The 25,555-nt window shown below is 32.8% G+C and overlaps 1 protein-coding gene across 2 annotated transcripts; it reads right to left on the bottom strand.

Annotated features, from left to right (window-relative positions):
• Positions 1-6,701: 6,701 nt before the first annotated feature.
• LOC117924548 (AAA-ATPase At3g50940-like) lies at positions 6,702-9,175 on the bottom strand. Of its 2 annotated transcripts, none has more exons than XM_034843199.1 (3): positions 8,915-9,175; positions 7,468-8,602; positions 6,702-7,388 (listed from the first exon to the last, which is right to left on the bottom strand). In XM_034843199.1, exons 2-3 carry the CDS (start codon positions 8,458-8,460, stop codon positions 6,849-6,851), a joined length of 1,533 nt encoding a protein of 510 aa, XP_034699090.1. In that variant the 5' UTR covers positions 8,461-8,602; positions 8,915-9,175; the 3' UTR covers positions 6,702-6,848. The 2 variants fall into 2 exon arrangements, with proteins under 2 accessions (XP_034699090.1, XP_034699098.1); XM_034843207.1 differs by having other exon boundaries at positions 8,942-9,175.
• Between the last annotated feature and the right edge of the window lie 16,380 nt (positions 9,176-25,555).

Below are 25,555 nucleotides of genomic sequence, written 5' to 3'. Positions count from 1 at the left end.
CAAACACCTTTAATAAAATGAATTTGTGATAAGGACCATTGAGATAGAGACAAGTTTAAGAATTTGTTTTTAAATTTGGGTAGATTTTAGTGCAAGTTTGAGATCACGGTGATCGTCACAAGTTGAAAACCTCCCTTAATACCATACAAAAGATCTCCTTTCAATGCCTTCTTGGCTAAAAAGGGGCTAACATCTAATACTCAATTATGATTCTAGTTTTAAAACAAAATTTCCATATTATAAAATATAATTAATTTCACTTATATTTACCCATAATTAATTTGAAATTTTATTAAAAATCTTTCCTATTAGTTATTTTCACACATCTACCATTTTATTTAAAATAAGGAGTAAATTTATGATGATTAAGATGATGTTTGTTTCTTTGTTTGTTTTTCTTAATTCTAAATAGAACTTATAATTAAAGAATGTTTGATAGTGTTAGGTGTTATGATGTTTGTTTTTATAATATTTTATTTTTATTAAGTATTAAAATGTAAAGAAAAACTAATATGTTACTTTTTTAAAAAAAAAAATTAAATATTTTGGTTTTGTCTGTTTAATAAAAAATTTATAATAAGTCATAAAAAATTAGAAAAACGAACATCCTAAAGACCGAAAGCAATGCTTTCAATAAAAAGGTAAAAAAAACAAATAGTCTTTAAATGCATCCAGCCTCAACGTTTGATGAGGTGAGTAAAATTTATTTTATAAATTGGTCAAGTAATTATCTCCCTTATTAATGAAAGATGGGTGAAAATAACAAATGAGAATTGTAAAAAGGATATTTAATTAAATTTCAAGTTAACAGGGATCCTAAGGGTTCTAAAATCAAATCTTAGACAAGGCTTTACTAGTTTTTGTTAATTTTAGTTAGGGCCAACTTCACCCGGTTTGAGTTAAGAAATGTTTAACCTAAATTCAACTTAACCCCCTTAATTTGATGTGCTTAATCAGAACTGAAACTAACCTTAATTTTTCAACCTTGGGTCTAATTGGTTAAGTCAAATTTGGATTGGCTTAAGTGTTGGTGCTGAATGAATGGCTCGTACCTTCATGGTTAACAATAAAGAAAACGTTTTGAAAAAACAATAAACAAATAAATAAAAATGAATGTTGTTGTATTCATCAATAAAATTTGTTATTATTGTTTGATAATCTTTTATAATTTAAGAGTCTCATTATGAATGTTATTCAGTGTGTCTTTCTTAATAAATTTAAGAAATTCAATAGTTTTGGTATCAAATTGTAGGACAAATTCAAAAGATTGTGTTATATAAAGAGTCAAAAGGGGAGAGAAAATTAAAATCTGAAAAATAGAATTTTTTTTTTTTTGGGTTTTTTTTTTCTTTTTCTTGTATGAAACTAGAAGCATGAAATAGATCGACTTAAAAGGTAAAACACTAACCGTTAAATGGAAAACTTTCAAAAATATGATGAAAAGATAATTAAACAAAATTTTGATAATATTTAGGATTTCAATTTGTTGTTCATTACGTATTTGGCCCCATTTTTGTGATGTTTGTCCTTTAAGTATTTTGACTATTTTAGCTAAAAATTCATTAGATGGGCTGCATGTTGAAATCCAAAATAGATTCAAAGGAAAAAAGAAAAGAAAAGAAAAAAATTAGAAATTTTTATTATGAATTCTACAACATCAGTGGAATTTAAATAGATTTAATAAAAGAAAATAAAGACTAATTTACTTTACTTTTTTTTTAAAAAAGGAAAATAATTATAATATAATAATTAAATAAATAAATATATAATAATTAAATATATAATTTTAATATAGTAACTAAATGTATAAATAATTTTTAACATCCTCACAAACTCACGTTGTGGCTGTAAGAAGCATAAAGAGTTTGCCAATTGAGAGAAGGAAAAGGCAAAGTGAGAGTTGTATGTTGAAGGTGATGATGAGTGAGGTGATAATCAGTTTCAATATGCTTGGTTATTTCATAAAAGATAGAGTTGTGAGCAATTTGAATAACATTCTTGTTGTCACAATACATTTGAATGAGAGAAAAGAGAGAAGTAACTGTAATAAGAGTAAGAATAATAGTCATCTTTGTAACAGGAACAAAAGTCTCCTCATAATCCATACCATCCAAGTGGTAAGTGTACCAAATCCCAAGCATTAGTTTTCTACAAAGTAGAAAGTTTCTTGGTTATAACTTGAAAGATGTCGAAAAGAACGTGACAAAAGAGGATCCATAATCTCAAAGATGCAAGAATAGTTGTAGGAAGAGAGGAAAGAGCATCATAATCAAGAACCAAAATACCAATATTTGTAGGAAAACTATATATATCATCCAATAAATGATCAATGTGAATGAGTGTAGATTGAGACATTATGAGACTCAACAAGAATAAAAAAGATATATGCTTAAGGAAGAAAACATGACTAAAAAAGAAATGTTTATGCTTAAAGAAGTAGAAGAAATGAAATTAAAACCACCAAGGAAAAAGAGAAGAAAACGAAGTATTAGAAAACATAAAACTAAAACTATCAAGGAAAGAAAAATAGAAGTCAACATAAAACTGTTAAGGAATGAGAGATCAAGAAAGAGAGACAATAGAAGACACAAAACCATAAAAGGAGAGAGACAAAATTTGGATTCATATCCAATAGATAGAGATAAACAAAATATTGGTTCATATCCAATAAACAAGTAGGAGAAATGCAAAATTAGATTACATATACAATCTTTTCCCTTGGTAGTTTCACACTTTGCCAACTGTACGTCTATCAAATTATCAACAAAGTTATTGATCCACATGATAATTTTTGAATTGTTTACTTCCCAAACATATAATGATTTTGCATAATTTTCATCATTTTCATTCATAGGTTTGCATAGAGTGCCAATAATATAACCCTACATCTTTTTGCCCTTTAGAAATTTTTTTATCAAATAACTTCATTATAAATATTTTTTTGCCATCCAATCTTACACTAATAGATTGAAGAGAATAGTCCCATTCACTAGACATGATGAACAAATAGCAAATAACCACCTAAAAAAAAAAAAATAGATATGAACCGAAGAAAACAACTACAAAATCAAATGTCAAGATCAAACAAACAAAAAAAAAAACAATGTGATCACTCACTACAGTATCCCACTATCAAACACAATGAAAAAGAATTCTATGATCAAACGTTATGAGTCGATGCATGCGGTGTATGATAGTTAGATTTGTGAAAACAATGTATGATATTAAACTCTCTCAAATAAGATCATAAACCAAATGTTCCATCAAAAATCAATTTTACTTTGATACTATGTTGAAATCCAAAAAACATTTAAGCAGGAAAAAAGAAAAAAAAAAACTATTTTTTGTTAGTAACTAAATAAATAAATATATAGTAACTAAATATATTATTAACTTAAGTAGTGTTTGAAGTATAACTAAACAAAGATTAAGTTCTATTGGTTTTATTTTAAGCAATTTTTAAAACATTTAAAAATTAAATACAAATTGATTTTTGTAGTGACTGAACTATGGTTAAATTTAGTTATGTTTTATTAAGAGCCTTTTTGTTTGAAATATCTAAGGATTTAATGTGTAAATGGTCTTTGGCATGTGAATAAGCTAGGGCTAAGTTCTCTTGTGAGCCTTGTTTTGGAATGCTTAATGATTTTAGAATATTCACTTGAATTTTTTTGTTTTTCTTTTGTTTTTTTTTTGTTTTGTTTTTGGAGTTAAGTTTCTTTGACAAATGTTAATTAAAACTTTTATCTAAATTATGTTATGTTTAAGTTTTATTTACAAATAATTTAATTGAATTTTTTTTCTCTTTTTCATTTTTTCTAAATGGTCATTATAATTTTAAAATATATTTACATGATTAATAGAACCTGTACTTATATAGGATTAGAACCTTTCTCCAATATCCGATGGAGCATATCAAAGTCTTTCTTACGTTTAGAGATTTAGGTGATATTAATTTAAGATATAAGAAAAAAAGCAGATAAAAATTAATTCTATAAATTTTATTAAATTTAGATTTACATAGAGTTAAGTCTTATTTTTGTAAAATCATTCTAGATTTGAAGATTTAAGTGGGATTGATTTATTAGAGAAATAAGAGCAAACTAGGCTAAAAAAAAAATCCTATAAATTTAATTAAAGCGAGACCCACACGGGATTAAACTTTATTCTTGTAAAATCTTTCTAGATTTCCTATTAGATTTGGAGACTTAGGTGGTATTCATTTGGGAAGAAACTAAGTTAAAAACAAAATAAAAAAGGGAAAAAAATCCTATAAATGTAATTAAAGTGAGATTCACAAAGAATCAAACATTATTCTTCTAACATCTTTTTAGAATTTTTTTGTTTCTTTTTTTGGATTTGCATATTAGAATTATATTGATTTTAGATATAGAAGGAGATATCGATATTAGAATTATTGAAGAAGATTCATATAGAATTAAATCCTATTCTTATCATATTAGAGGAAACTAGCATAAAATAAGGCCTACAAATTTTATTAAAGTAAGATTCATATAGAATTAAACTTTATTCTTATGAGATCATTTTATTATCTTGTCTTGCATATGGATATTTGGGTCATATAAATTTTATTAAAGTGAGATTCACATAGAATTAAACCTTATTCTTGTCATTTTTTTTTTAGATTTGATGATTTGGGTTATTGATTTTTCTTCCCATACTCTAATATTATGTTTGTTACATATAAATATAATTTAGTGCATATTATTTATGCAAATTTTGACAAATACTTATTATAAGAATAGTTAAAAGTATGTAGAAATAATTTAAAAGTGATGTAAAAGTGAAAACATTTGAAAATGTGAAAAGAAAATTTGAAGGAAAAAAAAAAAATATTACACAGCATTTGGAGGTATAAAGTGACATGCTTTTAAAAGTGGTTGGAGATGTAATTCAGACGCTCTTAAAGGGTGTTTGGAAATTCAAGGCTTGTTTGGTTAGTATTTTCAAAAACAATTTTCTGTTTTTGAGAACACAAAATACATAAAACATGTTTGATAAGAGAGTGTTTTTTGTTTTCATGTGTTCTCCGTGTTTTCTAAAGCCCGATTTTCAGATAACAAAAAAAAATGGTGTTTTCCATGTATTTGCCACTATTCTAAGAAGAAAAAAAAAGACGTTATTCGTGTTTTCAATCAGTTTTCTTGGGTGTTCTCATCTATTCACCATGAACGAAAATTCTTTACACTACGAGGGAAAAATAAAAAAATTGGTGTAACAAAAATTCAATCAAAAACTCAACATTATTTGACAATTTTTTTTTGGGGTCATTTTTCCGATATTTCAGGATTTATCCCATATGATTTTTCGGATGCATTTCAAAACCAAAACCTCCATAAATTTTAGGATTTCCCAGAAACAAAACAAAACAAAATATAAACAATAACACAAAAGACTAAAAATGCAAAAAATAAAAAAGAACAAAAAAATTAAAACAAAAACTGAAACCCTAACAAGCAATCTTTACAACAACCATAATCTGGATTTTGGCCTCAGTGAGTAATGTTTTGATCTTAGAAGAGAGAAACAGTTTAATTGTTGTGAATAAAAGTTTGGATGTTGGAAGAGAAATGGAGACAGGAGGGAAAGGGGAACAGAGAATAGGAACAAATGAGAAACAAAGGAAAGAAGGAAGAAGGAGATAAGAACAGAGTTTCACTCCCAATATATATATATATGTAAAATAAGTAAAATAGTGAAAATTAATAAATTTTTATAAATAAATTAGTTTGATTTACTTTTTTTTTTTTTTTTATCTTTTATATAATTATTAAATATAAAATAAAATTTAATTTTAAATAAAATTATAAATATTTAAAAAAAATTATCATAAATATATCATTATTAATTACATTTAAAATAGAAAAAAATACATCATCTATTTCTAAGTATAATGCATTACTATTTAATATCATAAATTTTATCTTCATAAAATCCAATAATTGATATTTTGATCATATAATTTATCAATTATTGAAATCAAACATATTTAGAAATGTTTACAAAGTAATCCTTTATTTGAAAAAATTAAAACTAATGCACAAAATTTTCAAAATGAAACATTTTTATTTTTTATAAAGTGTAAATGTAAAAATTATTTATATATTTACAATATCAATTAGTTAAAGAAAATACTCAACTTTAAAAAACATTTTTAGGGGTTTAAATGGCATTTTTAGTAATATTTAGTAAACATTTATTAATTTTAAATTTGAATGAATTAATATCGCATTTTAAGGAGCTGAATATGACTTTTTCTGACTAGAATATTCTCCTCCAATAGTTTTTTTTATTGTCATGTCACTTTAAAAAGCACTTTTTCCAAAGAAAAAGAAATATATATGAGAAGCAATCATTTAATTAACGTTATGGTTTTCAAAACTGGAAGCTATTTTCCTCTTTTTCTTTTGAAATTTAACTAAAATAAAATAAAATAATCCATACATCAACAAAATAATTCTAACTTTTTTAAGAAAACATGCAGTGTGATGCTCTTTTATTAGGGAAATTCTTTCTGAGATTTTTAGGTCGGTATAATGTTAAAGTGCTTTTTGAAGGAAAAAAATATTTATATATAAATTGTATTGTAAACTTCAAAAGAGTTATTATTATTATTATTTTACCCATGTCTCTTTCAAGTTCATCAGCACCTGCTACAAATCCCACATCGGAGAGGAAGAGAAAGAGAATCAAACCAGATAATATATATATGAAAGTTTTAGCCACATTTTTCATACTTACCTGTCCTGGGTGAATCGTGGATAGTGCCCTCCATCCCCAATTTGAAATTCAATGGGTTCTATTTGAAGTTCATAGTTTTACAGGCCTCAGAGAAGGCAGGATTGGTTTTCTTCTACAGAAAACGAGTATGCGCATGGCATAAAATCAGAAATCTCTAGTTCTCCATTCGCTATCTTCTGCCTCTTTGTTTCTACTACCTTCTCACTCTCAACAACATCCCGTCTTTCTGTTCCTTGTTCATCAACTTCTTTTCCCTCACCATTTGATTTATTTTCTGCAATCCTGGCCCTCTTGAGGAACTCGATGAGTCCTTCAAGGGCCACATCAGCTTCCTCACTTTTCATGAGCTCTTCTGCAATCTCGGCTGGGGTCACCTCCACCTCTGTTATCAGCCTTTCGATTTCAGTGAACAGTCTGTGGTTGCTTACTCCAAGGTAGTTGGAAGCCAGGGTCTTAAATCCATAGGGAGTGCAGTAGGACATGTGGATGTGCATATCCATGCGCCCTGGTCTCAGCAATGCAGGGTCTATCCTGTCTTTGTGATTTGTTGTCAACACTATAATCCTCTCATCCCCACAGCTTGACCACAGCCCATCAATGAAATTAAGTAGCCCAGATAGTGTCAACTGTCAATAAGCAAAAAAACAACAATTTATTACAAGGGGCGAGAGGAATTCTTAATTTTATATATCTCTGTAAACTGACCTGGGTGGTAGTTTGGTTGTTTCTTCCAGCTTGTCTGTCTTGTAATGTAGTGCTGCAATCGATGTCCTCGATCACGATTATTGATCTGTTCTTGGTGGAGGCTAAGAGATTTCTAAACTGTGAGTTCCTCTGGAGAGTTGTGAGCTCTAAGTCATATATGTCAAATTTCAGATAGTTAGCCATGGCTGCAATCAAGCTTGTCTTGCCTGTGCCTGGAGGGCCATACAACAGATACCCTCTTTTCCAAGTCTTTCCAACTCTTTTATAGAACTTCCTCCTCCTTACAAATCTGTCCAAGTCTTTTATTAAGTCCTCCTTGAGCTTCAAATCCATGGCCAATGTTTCAAAAGTTGAGGGATGGTCGAGATTGATGGACCCCCATGCTCCCCCACCAACCGCTCCTCCATGGGGGTTCCCAAGGGAATAGAGCTTCACCACCTTGTTTTCTTCTTTTATCGATTCTGATCTCTCCACCACATATGGCAAGTAAGAGCTCAGTACCTTCTCCATGTTTTTCTTAAGGAAACTGAGCTCAAGTGATCTACGTTCAGGCTTGTCTATTCCCATGGGCAATTGCTTTTCAGTAATGGAAACCATTTCCCATTTGAGTTGAATTCCCTCAAATACATCAATAACCTTTTCACCCTTGTTGATGGTGACCAAGAGGTTCTTCTCTCTTGGAGATCGGGAAACCCTGAGCCTACTTACTGCTGGGCTGATCTTGGTCGGCAGGTAGATTTGAGAAGCCTCAAAGATTTGATTCATGGTGTAGCCGTTGTATTCATCAATGACAAGAGTCATCTGAGAGGAGGGATCCCCAAGAAGCCTTCCAATTCCTGATAAAATCTTGTCCTGGAGTTGTTGAGGTACGAGCTGTTTGGCCAAGGTCTGAACTTCATGTAGCATGGTTTTAACCAGCATTGCAGATGCAACAAAGGTGGTGTATGCTGAAAAAACCGATGATGTTGAAGGCATACGTACTTGAGAAAACATGCTTTGGATCTGGATGAAGGAGTAGAAGGAAATTGTAGGTTTTATAGCGTTGAAAGCTTGCTTATTCACATAGAACCAGACTGTGGGACAAAGCTTCTTTGGAGCTGTTCCACCCGCATTGACGGCAACGAAATCAAATATACTGCATACCGCACAAAAGGAGTAAAGATCACAGATGTAAAATTCTTGTTTTTGACAAGTCAAACCCATGAAATTAACAGAATATGTTGATGTGAGTAATTATCCTTCTTTCCAATCACAATAAAAATATCAGAACGTTTTCAAAAAAATAAAAATAAAAATCAGAGATTCCCCTTTTCAAAGCAAACAGCCATGATTCTGAAATTGGAACTTTTAACCCAGAATATCAAAAAAGAAAAAACCCAACCCGTGACCCATTCGGAAACAAGAGGAGAAACCACCGAAGATAGCGCATGATTTAGGATTTACTTACCTGATTTTCCTGAAAATAGAGCATTACCGGAGGATGGAGCTTTGGTGTCGGCGGTGGTGATTCGTCAAGTGGACTAAGTCTTACAACGGCGACGTCGGCAAGAACCCCTCACAGTCAGCCTGGTCCAGACCAGAGGACCATTTTCCTTGCTCCCCTCCAGTGTTGGGTCTCGTATAGTTGCAAACTCGTCTGGTGTGGATCTTGACAGCAATGGCAGTGTGCGAGGGTGGCAGATTGGGAGTTCAGATTGGTAAAGTTAAAAATGCCTTATCATTATAAGGATTTACATGGATGGTATGTGATGGCAACGTATTATGAGAATTGAGTGTCCAATTTGCTAAAGTAAAATGATACGGATGGTATGTGATGAGATTTAATGAAAAATGTATGGTAAAGTGAGAATTAAATCCCTATTCTTAGTATTATCATAAATAATTTTGAGTTAAATGTGAAAAAATTTTGTTTTATTAATTTTTTAAGCTTATTTAATTATATATATACAATTTACATAATATTTTTATATTTTTAAAAAAAAAATTAATTATCTTATTTTATCATATTGTTCGATGTCGAATTGAGACATTAAGACCGACATGTTTCAAGACCCTTCGAGTCAATGATCGACACTGCAATTTTGAACCATGATTGTGTGACAACACTGGTGATCCAAATATTGTAGTTCATTGTCTAAAGTATATAAATCTCACTTAACTTTAACCATTTTTAGTTTTATTTTGCTAAATCACATGCCCTAATGGAATCAAAACAATATTGTATGATGATGATTTAAATGTGTCACCCTTGTCACAAGTGAGGTTTAAAATATTATACTTGGATTTTACGGATATATCGGAAATATCAGAGAAATATTAGTGGATATTTTGACAAAAATATTAATAAGGCCAAAATTATTCAAAATTCACAAGAATACTTGAAAAAACTCAAAAAAAAAATGATAAAATAAGTAAGAATATATATATATATATATATATATATATATATATATATATATATATATATATATATTAAAGTTATTTTGTAAGTGTAATTGGTATAAGTACAATTAAAAATTATATTTATCAAATTTTTATAAAAAATTAGCATAAATTCCTTTAATATATTTATATTAATTTATTTTAAAAATTAAAATACTTTTTTTAAAACATATTTTATTACATTTTAATGAAAAAATTAAATTGATTTATAGAAAATATTTTATTTGAGATTTGATTTCTAAAGATTTATTACACTTGACAAATTTTCTATTAACATTAATTTATTTAAATAATTAAAATTATTAATAATTTATCTTATCAAATTAATTTAAATTTATAGAATATTAGAACCTCATTAATTTTTTTATATTGTAGCAATTTTTGAGTAAAATTATATTTTTAATATTTTAAAATAAAAACATTCAAAATTAAATAAAATTAAATGGATAAAAAAAAAAAGAATGAAGTGATAGTAATTTTTTAAAAATAGCATTAATGAGATAAATATAAAAAATAGTTAAAAATAAAATGATAATATAGATTTAAAATTAAAAAAAAGGATAAATATTTTAAAAAAAAAACTTTTAAAAAATATCTAATATTTCCCCGATATATCGGCGATATATTCGATATATTCTATATATCGTCGATATATCTTTGATATTTTGACAGGCTTTCTCGATGATATATCTGATATATTTGCCGATATATCCAATATATCGCTGATATATATCCAATATATCGTTGATATATCTCCGATATTTTAACAGGTTTCCCGCACGTCGTTCCTCACTCGACTTTTTCACCTCTAAACCGATATATGACTGATATTTCACTGATATTATCGATATTTTGTCGAAATTCTCATTGATTGATAATCGATGCCCAATATCATGTTGGATACCACCGATATTTGATATATTGAAGATATTTCGCCGAAAAAATCCGAAATTTTAATCTTTGGTGACAAGTGACAACAATATAGTTTGATGGTTTAGGAGCTTTGTCCCTTTTGAGGCATTGAAAGGGGTTCCAAAATTTAGAAATGTAATCAAGAGTTTTACTTCATGTTTGATTCTGAGGAAAAAAAACCATATTTAATTTAAATAAGGTACAAACTTATGAATTTAAAAATTACATAATATTTATATTAAAAAGTAAGTAAAATAAATTTGAAGAAACATCTAAATAACGATGGAAACATGTTAACATTAACAAGGATGATAATAGGAGAGGTTTATTCAAGTACTTGACCCATCCTTAATGAGATGGATTTGTGAAAATATCAACAAGATAGATACAAGTTTGAGAATTTGTTTTTAAATTTGGGTAGAGTTTAGCATAAATTTGAGATCATGGTTTTATTCCCAAGTCGAAAACCTCCCTTGATACTAGACAAAATGTCTCGTTTAAATGTCTTCTTGGCTTAAAAAAAAGGTTAAAGTCAAATTTAAGATTCTAGTTTTAAAAAAATATTTTGACATTATAAAATATAATTAACTTTACTCACCTCTTTTAAGTTAGAGTTAAATATATTTACCCCCCATTAATTTGAAATTTCATGAAATACGTTTTTTTTGTTGTAAAATGAGAATAAATGTGACTCAAATAAAAGTAGAGATGACTATATATTACTTTAATTATATATATAAAGGGGAGAAAGAAGTCAAAGAAGAGAAGTGTTGAGAGAATGAAAGAAAGAGAGAATAAAAGAGAGAGAAATAGAGGAAAAGTGAAAGCTTCTTTTTCTTTGGATGCTCCTTACATGGGGTGTAAGAAGCCTTTTATAGGCTTTACTGTCACGCCCTAAAACCCACTTTAAGGGCATGACGGTCATTTCACACTTTAAACCCGAAGGCTTACAATGTAACCTGACCCAAACAATTATCTTGTAATCGGAAGTTACCAATTACCAAATATCTATTCAGAGTAGCGGAACAAAATCTAAAATCCTCAAAATTCAATTTCAAAACTAAAACATTCACTATCCAAAATCCATTGTCCAAATATTTGCAAACTTAAACAATTCAAGTATTAAAACAAATTTCAAAATCTCCAAAACTCAACTTTGAACTAACATAAAATTTAAAGGATCAATATCCAAATAACTTCCAAATACCAAAAGATTCAAATGAACATAACTAACAATTAAACAAAATTCAACATAAAATCCTAAGTCAAATCCTAATGATGACCATTCCTCAGCCTAGCCATCACTTCTCACCTGAACTAAGGGCACTTGAAAAATAGTCAACAAATAGGAATGAGCTCACAACCCAATAAGGAACATTAATACAGTCCATGTATCAAATATTTCAAATTCACTTGCAAAATATGAGATATTGTAATAAATCATTTTCATAAACCTATGAGTAATTTTTTTTTTCAATACATTCAAAATTTCTAACTGTTTGCATTTACTTCTGATTCAAACATTTTCATATCAAATTCAGTCAAAACATTCCAATAATTTATTTACTCTGGTCATCAAACATCAATGGGTGCCCAGTTAGGTGAGACTTTTCAAATGGGTGACTAACCTCAAATTGTTCCTTTAAAGTGGACAGAACCAAACACTACTAGTACTAGTAACCTCTAACCAAACCCCTAGAGGCTGTGGTCCAATTCAATTACATTTCCCACTAAGAAATGTAAAGGTCAACTATTATATCCCATTGACAAGAGCCAAACAAATCAAAGTCAAACACTTATTTCAATTATTCGAATTTGCAAAACATAATATCTCCACGTTTCTCTATTGTAAACAAAATATAAAGTTCTAACATACTCTTCATACAAAACATATTTGATCCATGTATAAAACGAATATTAATTCAAAATATTTCCAAAAGATGTATATAAAAATTTGTTTCTAAAAAAATAATAACTGCATTAATTTCCCTTACTTCAAAAGAAGTCCTCGAAAACTTGGGAGAAAAATAATCCTAAAAAATCTACTCTTCACCGAATATAATATAAGAGAAATAACTATTACTATTTATCTTTAATTTAACTAATTTATTCCTTATTTAAATAAAATTAATAAATTCCCAATTTGTTTCTAATAACACATTACTAATTTAATTAAATTGCAATTTTATTTCATTATAAAAATTCTATATAATTTTTTATTTTTTATTTTTTTTACTAAATCTCTCATTCTATTTATTAATATAAACCATTATTACTATTATCTTATTTATTAATTTAAAACTAAATACTATTATTTTATTAATTATCAAATTTAATAACCACCCAAACCATTACCCACTTGTCTCGGTACACACAAAACCAATAAAGCAAAGCAAGTACTTCCTATTGCTATCATCATTATTATGATGATTCATTATTTATTTTTATATATATTTTGTTTTTGTTTTTGTTTTTTTTCAAGGCCTTCCTTCCATCCAATGCACACTGCCTTTTTTTTTTTTTTTTTTTTCTTAACCTTGACACGTTTTTTTTTTTCTTCCAACAACGTGCACACAACTACAATGCCTCAATACAATAAATACAAGTATCTATATCAGCCCTCCAAAATCCAGAAATCATGTAATTCTTCCTATTATTTATTTATTTTCCTTTCAATCTAAAGCCTCCACAAATGACTTATTTATTTATTATATAAATCTAAAATTTCTTTTCTTTCTCTGATTTTTTTTTTCATTTTAAATTTATTTATTTATTTTTCTATTCCATTGAAATTTTTTGAAAATTTCCTATCTTCATCAATAAATCAACCTATACTTGCAAATTTTCAAACATTTTGATCTAAAAGTTAAATAAACAAACCTTAACCTAGATTTGGATTTTCCAAAAAATATCTAATGTGTTTGAAATTAACTAAGGAAATTAAAATATTAATCTAGGGGTTAGAATCTTACCTATAAAGATTTGTTCTTCAAACCCTGAAATCCGACTCCAATCTTACGTTCTTAGGAACTCTCTACGAACAGGAACGCAATTCAGAAAAGAACGGGAAGAACAAAATTCTAATTTATACCTAGAGTATTATGCGTAAAATTACCTTTTCACCATTTTTCCATTTTATTAAAAAAAATTAATTAATTTAATATTATTAATATTTTCCTAAATTGCCCCTAAAAAAAAACTTGGGCGTTACATTTACCATATGAACTCCCATTACTCATCTTAAAGATGAGTAAATGGAGTTCATAAATAACCATTAATATTTTATTCAATGTGGTCATTCACCACTTTATTTACAACACTTCCTCTTGGATGACCACCATATTAAAAGAATATGTCTCATTAAAACCTTGCTAGTAAAAAACCTTATAGAAAAAACCTAGCGAAGGAAAAAGAGTACAATATTCTTTTCTTGGTATGTTAGGATTGCCTCGTTAAAAACCTTGCCAGTAAAACCTAATAGGACAAAACTTGGACGAAGGAAAAAAGATTACAGTACACTAATACCATTTTACAAGCATACTCTCTCTCATGTCGATATCCTTGAGTTGACGCATTCCAATCTTGTGTATTAACTTCTTGAATGTTGAGGTTGACAATGATTTTGTAAATAAATATGCTAGATTATCACTTGAGCATATTTGTTGTGCATCAATTTCATCACTCTTCTAGAGTTCATGTGTATAAAAGAATTTTGGTAAAATGCGTTTAATTCTATCTCCTTTATAATAACCCCCTGTTATTTGTGCAATGCATGCAACATTATCTTCAATTAATATTGTCGGGTCACCTTTGATAGAGAAGAGTCCACATGATTCTCGAATATGCTAAATCATAGATTTTAGTCATATACATTCACAACTTGCTTCATGAATTGCTAGTATTTCTAAATGATTTGATGATGTAGTCACCATTATTTGTTTGATAGATCTCCATGAAATAGCAGTACCATTGCAATTAAACACATACCCTATTTGTGACCTACCTTTATGTGGATCTGAAAAATATCCTGTATCTGCATATCCAAGCAATTGTTGCTTTGATTTCCTTGAGTAAAATAGACCTATATCAGTCGTTCCGCGAAGATAATGAAATATATGTTTGATATCATTCCAATGTCTTCGAGTTGGAGCAGAACTGTATCTTGCTAATAAATTGATAGAAAAAACAATGTCTGGACGTGTACAATTGGCAAGATACATAAATGCACCAATAACACTAAGATATGATACTTCAGGACTGAGTAATTATTTATTTTTTTCACAAGGACAAAATGGGTCATTTTTCATATCAAGTGATCGGACAACCATTAGAGAACTTAAATGATGCGTTTTATCCATATAAAAGTGCTTCAAAACTTTCTTAATGTATGTTGATTGATATACTAAAACTCCATTTGGAAAATGCTCGATCTGCAGGCCAAGACAAAATTTTGTTTTTCCAAGATCTTTAAGCTCAAATTCCTTTTTCAAGTAATTTGTTGTTCTTGTGAGCTTTTCAGGAGTTCCAACAAGATTTAAGTCATCAACATACACTGCAATAATTGCAAATCCGATTTTTGATTTCTTAATAAAGATGCATTAGCATATAGGGTTATTCACATACCCTTTTTTTAGCAAGTATTCACTAAGGCGATTGTACCACATGCGTCCAGATTGCTTTAATCCATACAAAGATCATTGTAACTTGATTGAGTATATGTTACGAGGCTTTGTACTATTTATTTCAGGCAATTTAAATCCTTCAGGGATTTCATGTATATATCATTATCTATGGATCCGTATAAATATGTTGTAATAACATCCATGAGACGCATATCCAATCTTTTTAAGAATGCCAAACTAATTAAGAAACGAAATGTGATTGCGGCTATGACGGGAGAATATGTCTACGAGAAACCTTGTGCTACTAATCGCGCTTTATATCTTATGATCTCATTATTCTCATTGCGCTTTCATACAAATACCCATTTCTACCCAATAGGCTTTACATTTTCAGGTGTTTAGACTACAAGTTCAAAAACTTCTCGTTTTGTTAATGAGTTTAACTCTACCTGTATAGTTTCTTTCCATTTTAGCCAATCATTTCTCTGTCGGCATTCTTCCATATTTCGTGGTTCGGGATCTTCATTATTTCTTATGATATCGGAGACCACTTGGAAAACAAAAATATTGTTAATAGCAATATTATTTCGATCCCATTTTTCTCTCGTGTGTACATAACTTATTGAGATCTCACAATTTTCAGGTACCTGTGCCTCTTCAAAGATTTCTTGTTCAATATGTGCCTCTTCAGGGGCTTTTTGCATTATTTATGCCTCTTTTGGGGCTATAGATTTATCAATTTTAAACTGATCAGTCATTTTGATGGTCTCTTCTAGAGTGCCAAGTTTTTCTTGATTTCTCCTTTTCCGGAGAGTTACATCCTTTGAGCTGACAGTTCTACCATGCTTCAAGCGTATCTTAGTGTAGACCCTCAATTTTGTCTCTTTAGCACATATCTTTAAAATTCGTTTTCAATGCTCCACAATAGTTCCTTGGTGGCCCATGGCTACTCATACCACTTACCTTTTTTCTGAGTCACCTCGGAGATTTTGGTTGAGGGATTATTTGATCCCTTATTGTGACCCTTGGCAACCCTAATTTAGATTTAGGCTTTTTGTTCATTTTTAGGATAGCTTTTAGATACACTTGGCCCATTAGACACTTTTAGACTCACTTTTTGTATGACTTACACGGTTGCATGACTCGTGGGGTCCAGTTTTTGTTAACTTGTTTATTTTTATTTCTTAGTTTTAGTTTTATGATTATTAATCACTCTTATTTTTATTTGTTTTCCTCTTTATATTATTTTCTTAACTTGATTATTCATTATATATATATATATATATATATATATATATATATTTTTTTTATTGTCCTCTAGTTTGTTTATTTATTTAGTTACTCATTCAATTATTTACTTTAAAAAATTTCATGCTTTTGCAAGGAAACTTACCATTGGAGTTTAAAGAAAGTGGGACTCCCCTTGGAAGGTTTTGGAGGGGAATTCGAAATTGGGAAGATTTGCTTTTGAAGGAGAAGACTAAAAAAAATAAGGAAACAAAATATTCTGCAAGAAGGGGCTGCCATATATAAAGGAAAAGAGGTGGGAGAAGAAGAGGAGAGTGAGCACGCATTGGAGGATTGGGGGGAAATTCTGAAGATTTTTGGAGATCGTCTTGAGGGAAAGATAGAGAGAGGGACTGACAGCACGCATCCTTCTCGTTTGAAGCTGAGCAATTCTCCTCAAAGATTGGCTCTTCCAGGTACGGCCACGGGAAATTCACATACTCTCATCTTTATATGATCCTGAATGTTATTCTGCAAGCCCGATGTCATCTTATTGATTGTTGTGGAGAATTAGGACTGATTTTTTCTCTTGCTGAATATATTTAAGCGTGAGCATGCTATGTTTTGGTTTATGATTTTTAGTCTTTTTAATCTCTATTGTTAATGGCTGATGTGTGGGATTGTCGTTGATATTGATATCCGAGAACCGTTCTCTTGCTCTCCAGAATCTCCACCTTTTTTTTAAGCCCTTTAGAAAACAATGAATTGTGGCTTGCTTGTTCAGTTGTCTTTAACTCTACTACCTTTCTTTGGATTATGTTTTTTATTTTTTATTTTTTTTTCTTGTCTTCTATTCCTATGTATTTCTTTCTTCCCCCTTCTTTGGCGTTTTGGACTATGGAGACCATGACAACATGAGTATTCCATGAAAGGTGGAAACTTTATAGAGGCTGTGTAGAATATGGGCTGTTTGTGAGGTTTGGCACGTGATTGTAGATTGTTGAATCAAATTGGGTATTTCTTCTTCAAGGCGAGAAAGTCGTTAAACCGGGTTCCGGATGTGATTTAGTTGGATGCAGAAGTTGCTTCAATTTTTGGGCTCTCTGTTCGTGGTATTCTGGGCTGGAATCCAAACGAGATCAGTACAACACCCCTTCTCACTGCTACTGCCGCTTGTGTTCCAACAGAAGTGCGCGCTGAAGATACTGATGAAGTTGAGTTTAAAATATCTCCAGGATCACCCTTTTGTTGCTACTATTGGATCCTATTATAGTGAACCTTGCTTGCTTCATGGTGTGGGATAGATGCTATCTAAGGGGACGGTATAACTGAAGAATAAATGCTGAAGTGCACAGGAGTAGTATTAAAGGGGCGTTTGAATGTGTAGTTCCAAGATGAACAGGATATTAATGCTGGTGGTCTGACGAGAGAATGGTATCAATTGCTGTCAAGAATCATATTTGACAAAGGAGCTTTACTTTTCACCACTGTGGGAAATAATTCAACATTCCAGCAATCCAGCCAAACCCCAATTCAGTCTACTAGACTGAACATCTTTCCTACTTTAAATTCGTGGGTCGAGTGGTTGCAAAGGTGCTATTTGATGGTCAGCTTTTGGATGTTTATTTCACTCAATCCTTTTACAAGCATATTCTTGGTGTGAAGGTGACTTAAAATGACATAGAGGCTGTTGATCCTAATTACCACAAGAATTTGAAGTGGATGGGAGAACCTGTCAAAATAATATCTGAGGCTTTGTTCGCCTTGATTCGAGTCAAGGTTCCCTTTGAACGACTCAATGCCTTTTGGCTAGATGATGGTGCTTACTATTGGAATATTGAATTTGGAGATGGAGGAACATCAAATAAAAGGCAACGACTTCCATATTGTCCTGCAGAATTGGCCACTACGGAGGTGAGAGTCGCGAAATGCATCAGGCAGTTGCTTCTTAGATCTGCTGGAGCTCTGTTTTTGCTCCAGCTTCTTTGTCAAGATCATGTAACACACTCAGTTCATGGGCTGATGACTCGACAAGAAGGCTATGCTGAAGGGCAGTCATATATTGGCTCGCAAATTCAGGAATCAAGTGTGCTAGTGAAGGAGCCATCTGATGGTGAGGTGATGGATCGTATTCCAGTTGAAGAAGCATTAGTCTCTATTTCTTCACTGGATCAATTTTCCTTCAGAAAATAAGGAAAGCACCACAAACCTGTGAAGATCTCTTCTCCTGTTGATGCCATGAATCAGGCACAGGTTCCTAAATCTGATTACGATCACCATCTCACAACAAGTAGTCCATTTTGCTCCTGCATATGCTGTTACCATGGCTCCCGGTCATTCACATCTAGAAGACAAGAACATAAGGAAAATTCTCGTGGTAAATGAGCAAACAAACCCGGTTTACGCAGTTCGTTGATGATTCACATGAAAGCATTGATTCAAGACACCATCTTGCAGAACTGAAAGCGATGTTAAGGAGAGAACTGAAGGTTTGGTCTTCTGATTTGTGCTTGGAGGGAATAGGATTTCTGTTGGAGGTAGTGGAAGCCTTTCTGATAATTCTTCCAAAGATTATGTTGCAAATGAAACCAGTGCAGCATTTAGAACCGACAAACCAGCTTTGGAGCAAAGAGATAAAAAGTACTCTTTAAATAATAATGGTCCAGAAGTGGAGATTGGTCACTGTTGTGTGGTCCTTTAGTCTTCACTAAGACCATTAGTCGGCAAAGTCCCCCAGATTTTGAGGCAATTCAAGATTAACTCACTTGATGTGGATGCTGCACTCCCTGAGGAGGCTCTAAGGCCATCAAGGCCTGACTTAGAAAAGAAATTGGCATGGCGCGCTTTTGTTAAATCTGCAGAGACAATCTTTGAGATGGTTCAAGCAACGATCATGCTCGAGGACATGATTAAGATTGAATATTTGATGAACGGATGGTGGTATTGGTCATCACTCTCTGCTGCTGCTAAGACTTCTATTGTTTCTTCCCTTGCCCTCTGCATATATTCTCTGGATGCTGCCATTGCTTATGAGAAGATCTCATTTAATTTGGATGACTGGCAGTCCCTCGCTCAACCAGCAACGACAATACATCCTACTCAGCAGATGCCACATGCAGAACAGCCAGTTCCTCCACAAGTTAGCCATCCTTCTGGACCTACATGTGGACAACCCTATGGCTATCCCTCTTCTGGTCAAGTTCAAGATTAACTTGCTGTTGGTTCTCCTCTTCACATGTATGACTACTTTGGTGCTTCTCCATTACTCCCTCGAACAAAGTAGACAGATGAGATGAGGTTATGAAGATTATTCAGCATGTCTAGAAACTCATGAGAAGTGAGTGTGGGTTCAGAAGTCAAATTCAGAGGCAACAGATGATAATGATAAGAGAATAGACCTAGCAAGGAATCACCTGCCAAGCCAAGATGGAATTCTTCTCTAGATTCACACAGGGTGGATGACAACCCTGACGAAGGGGAAAATGAATTAAAGAAAGAAGGCACTGATTCTTTCTTTTCATTTCAATGCAATTGAATCCCCGAAGAGAGTAAGAACTAGAAACCCTTCAGCAATAGAGTCCAGGAAGCATTCAGGGGTTTCTCTTCCTTAGATCATTGAACTCAAGGAGAAAACTACAAGTTATGATTTTTTTTGTGCAACCAGATTCAAATGAGCCATTATCTGAAGAAGAGACTGATGATGTGGATTCAAAGCAAGACGAAAGCGGGAATTCTGAAGACGTTTGCTGGTCATCAGACTTTTGGGAATAATTATCGTATTTGCTCTATTGAAAGACAAAACTGAAGGAGAAGAACTTTTGTTGTCCGTTTGAATGTGAGAAGAAAAGAAAATGATGATGCAGATACAAGTGGCCAAAAGTCTTTATAATGCACTGTAAAAGATTCAGAAACCAAGGGGAATGCAAATCCCAGCTGCCTATTAACATGAATACGAATGACCATTTTGCCAATGTGCCACCTACTACCCTTGTAAAGATTACACACCCAATTTTTAATGTCAAAGATAGAGTGAATGGAAATATGAAAATCAAAATGGGAAGCTGTCATAATTGATGAATGTCAACGCCCCAGAATTTCACCACGTTTTGCAGAATATAGGATGTTTGTGGCTGATTTAAGGCTTCTTCTTTATAATGGTTAGATGAAGGAGAGCACATTGGAGTTTGTGAATCTGCTGTCATTCCACGACTCTAACAATGATGCAAGTAGCAGTAATGTTTCGAAAACTGACTACAATGACAGATGTGCACACCTTCTTTGGTAAGGCTGCTCGTTTGGTGGATAGCATCAATTTAATTAGGCACTTATAGAAGATCCTCACTGCCTGTGGTAATTTGTGTATTTGATGTATTGTTGTTGGAATGATTATCGAGATTATTGTCATGTATCCAGTACAGCACCGCATGAATAGAGAATACTTGGACAGTTCATACATGGATTCGCCCAGATTTCGAAAAGCTTCCCAAGGTACCCGGTTCCCTGTAGTTGCTTTTGTTCCAGAACTTGAGGGAATTCCTGCCAGTATCCAAACATTTGCTCATGAGGACAAAAGCCATAGAAAATTACTTCATCACTAGTCCAATGCATACGTATGGCTCAAAATGGGACAGGTCAGACTGGACCCTTGATGGAGGATAACTTCGACATGAATGGCACTAGCTCCTACAGCGAAACCTTTGTTAATGGCAGCCCCGCAATCAACAGTCAGCCCATCTGAAATGGGAATACTGGCTTCGACGACCCAATCATTTGCAATGAGGATGTTGCGTGTATAGTCAGGCCATGCACAATGGTGATGTTGATTTGCATGAATATTCTCTATAGGACCCTTTCGGGAGTAGCATCAAGTGCCTCAGTGGATAGAAGCAGCGTTCAGACAGCAGATGGATCACTGGTTTTGAAGCCATCTGCACATTAGGCAATGACTAAGACATAATTTATTGCTCAGGAGGGCTGTGAAGAACGGAAATTAAAGCCTGACTAGAATCAGACATGCTCGTGCCTTCAGCTCTCTCAAAATCTACAATCTATGTAGCAGAAGCTGCATTCTTGCATTCATTACTTTGCTCAATTCAGTGATGTCCACGACGATCCGGTGGCGATTCTATCGCTGAATTACTCTAAAAACCTATTATCTCTTGTGATCATCGAAGTGTCTCAACAGTCTTACTCATTCCATCTCATGCATTACAGTAATTCCGTAATCTAGGTGCGAAGCTCTTAGCAAAGAGGCTGCATAGAGGCACATGATAATATTGGTTCAACCAGAGCAAGTGATAATTCAACAAATCATTGACTATAAACTCAAGACGCAGCGTTGATCGATTATACTTACAACAGAACTTTATGATTATCAATGTATATTTGAGAGCCTATAACGATCAACCAGACTTCGAGATCAGTGAACCAGAAGCAGTCTGTGTTGCTCTCCTTGGTTTTACTTCAGTTTTAGTCCACAATCAAGGTGCTTCAGTTTTGGATGACCAGGACACACGTAACCTTGATGGTTCATCCTTTAATACATCTGAGGTTCAGACTGATATAGCAGACAGATCAATCATTGTACAGAATGTTTCTTAATCAACGAGGCAGAATGCACTGAAAAGATTCGTGAAGCTTACCAACCTCTTTAGCTTTTGTAAAGAGATATTGACTCGTTTCTGGGACTATTAGCTGGACGTACCTTGGTAAATTTCAAAATTCTTAAGTGACTCTGACCATTTCAGAATTTCTATGAATAAAAAAGAGCATGTGACAGGCAACACAAGTCGAAGCTGCGTTCATGAGTCAGGGGTTACAGGGCATCAGTACTTCAGAATTTCAGATTGGAGTTCTTCAGAATAAAGTCTTTACTGGGACTCGAAATGGTTGAAGTCAAGACACTGTCGTTATTATTGACATCAGCAGGCGAGAAGTCGGAGGTGAAACAACCATCTGTAGATTGAAACACTGCATTAGACTTCAGTTTTGTCCATGTAAATAGTTAAAAGAAGCAAGCCAAGCAAACACCACTGGTGATAAGAATCTCAGAATATGAGTCTTTCGAGCTACACCTTAAGATATCTCACAGAGCTAGGGACGCCAAGAAAGTGATCTTTAGTAGATCCTCGTTGTCGTCGAGACAATTTTAATGGCTACATCAACAATACCTAATAGAAACGAAAGACTACTTCAAACACAACAGTATTCCGATTCAGAAACTGAAGTCTTTGCCATAGCTATATCTTTGAACAATAGAAATGGGTCATATAAATGCTAATCAGTGAAATTTCCTCGTGCTAGCTATCGATGATCAGTTAGTATTACTGAAGAGGTAAAAGATGAAGTTTATGATGAACTACAAAACATAGATTCTGAGCTACAGAAAAATCTATGAGGAAATTGTGAGAAAATTGACAAATCAGATGAGTTTGTGAGCAAAGGTTTGAAACTTAAGAACGAATGGCAGCAAGGTATTTACGATCTTGTAAGTGAAGCTACAGGAATTAGTTTGTTTATCCTATTGGTAATATAAGAACCCAGAATTCAATTAAATGCTTGGTGGGAAGATTCAAATGAAGAAGTACGTGGTTCCTCTGAATGTCGTGAGAAATTAATCCAGTTGACAAGCACAGTTTTCTAGAATACGTCATCTACTTCAATATAGCAATATATAGCCAGCTTTGTCAAGATGACATGCCAATGGTGAAGAGATCTGCTGCATCAAATCTGGGAAAGTTTGCTGCTACTGTTGAAGCTGCTCATTCAAAGGCTGACACCATGTCAATATTTGAGGATCTGATACAAGATGATCAAGATTCTGTTAGGTTATTGGCTGTATAAAGTTGCACAATATTTTCGTAAAGAACTATCAGTTTGGGAGAATTGTACCCCTTTGCTGTACAACCACAACAAGTGGAGTTTGATTCACAGCAATGCTGGATGGATATTCCAGCAATCACAATTTATTTGCAGCCTTATGTACATCCTCATCGAGAAGTTAATAACCATGCTGATTATCTTCGAGTTTCTCACCAGATGGGGGTCTTAAATCAGCTTCTGGCAAATTCTAATTCTTCACTAACCCATCAGCAGATCTGTGACAATGCTATTGGTGCTAATAGTGAAGAGGATATTCCATCCAATAATCGAAATTGTCTAATTCCAAAAGGTCTTTAGATCTTAGATGATACAATACCTGAAACAGTTCAAGCCGAACTTGTAGTTGTGGTTGTTGCTGTTGCTTCTGGTGCTGGCAGTAAAGATTGCATCCTTGAATCTGAAAGAATGACAAGATATGATAATCTTCAGTTCCTCTAACAGGATTCCAGAAACACAATGGGTTGAATCAGTCAAAATTCAAACCAATATATCCCCCTCCTCCGCTTTGTGCCGCATCGAGGAATCAAAATGCCATGTCTACCTAAAATAGGCATAGAAAAGAGAAGAGATCCTATTTAGGAACCAATTTTACTATATTCAGTCTGACAAGACAGCGAAACTGGTACTATGGTTCAGCCTGGTGATATTCCCATAATTTATGTTTGTGAATTGCTTGAGATAAAAAGGAAGTTCGACCATCAAAGGCCTGCATCTCTTGGACTAAAATCTGGACCAAAACACCATGAATTATAGCTGGGAAAAATCAGTTCCTGATGAGATTACTACAAAAGGAAGGGTGATCAATCAAAGAAGGGGGAACATGGTAATTTGAGATTTGTGCATAGTGATCCCACCACACATTCAGACTTCGGAAAAGGAGTCCGCGAAGAACTTTGAAATAGAATTTTTTTTTATAACAAGGAGAGAATGAATGTTCAAGTTGAAACGGATGTTGAGAAAATGAAGGCTACTGCTGTTAACCTTAACGACATTGGGAATGGGAATTTGTGCTCAGATGGGGATTACAAGAATGTTGCTCGCAGTACTTGATGCCTGGATATACTGAGTTCCTTCTTGAAGCTAAGAGTGCTCACTGTGTTGAACCTGCAGCAGATTGTTATGGCTGCTTGTATTTTAAAAATGCCTTGGCCATTCTGATGGTGAGCATAGATGCCGCTTGCTATCTACAATTATTGCCAATGCTCTTATCCTGTCCCAAGATCCATTTGGGAATTATGTTGTGCAATATGTATTTGAACTTGAGGGCTCAGGGGCAAGAACAGAAATGCTCAACCAATTAGAGGGTCAATATAGGCACCTCTCCATGTGGAAGTACAGCAGCAATGTCGTTGAGAAGTACCTGAAATATGCTGGGGAAGAGCAGTTTGTTTGTATCATTTAAAGAATTCATAGATCATCCCCAATTAGATCAGATGATACTGGACCCATATGTCAACTATGTCACTCAAGCTGCATTAAACCACTCCAAGGAAAACATGGATAGGGAAAGTTGGTTACGCCAGGGTTCGTATTTCTCAACAGCAACCCAAGTTTTCTGGAATTCTTCATCCCTCACTGGAAGTCACCAAAACTTTGAATAACAGGGAACTCCGGAACGTGCCAAAAGAGGGCAGAATGCATTTTGGGGTTCAACGCCAGCACTGCAGTCCCAATCACACCTCCAGACTCCACTCCATCATGGCAACCTTACTACATACACCTTCTCCTCTATTTACTTCTTTGATTGGGAACTTACTGTTTTAAATTGAATTTTGAAACCATTGTTCAACTGAATATTCCCAGCTTTGAAAAATCCATCTTAGGAGCATCTAGGTATAAAATCCCAATTTTAATATGCCATTTGCTGCCATTTTCCTTCGGGCATGCACTTCCACTGTTTTATCTGATTTTTAACTATTTTCATGATTTTCTTGATTTTCAACAAGCATGAACAAACTTCATGATTCCAAACAATGGAATTCATTGAACCGATTCGTGCAAAA

This window comes from Vitis riparia, chromosome 1, assembly GCF_004353265.1.
Source record: "Vitis riparia cultivar Riparia Gloire de Montpellier isolate 1030 chromosome 1, EGFV_Vit.rip_1.0, whole genome shotgun sequence".
Lineage (NCBI taxonomy): Eukaryota > Viridiplantae > Streptophyta > Magnoliopsida > Vitales > Vitaceae > Vitis > Vitis riparia.
Note: the sequence above shows the minus strand (reverse complement) of the source record. Positions and strands in the feature narration are given on the sequence as shown.

Coding starts and splice junctions, on each gene's coding strand:
- LOC117924548 (XM_034843199.1), bottom strand. CDS start 8,460: ATGTTTTCTCAAGTACGTATGCCTTCAACATCATCGGTTTTTTCAGCA. Junction 7,389..7,467: donor ACAACCAAACTACCACCCAG/GTCAGTTTACAG, acceptor GCTTATTGACAG/TTGACACTATCTGGGCTACT.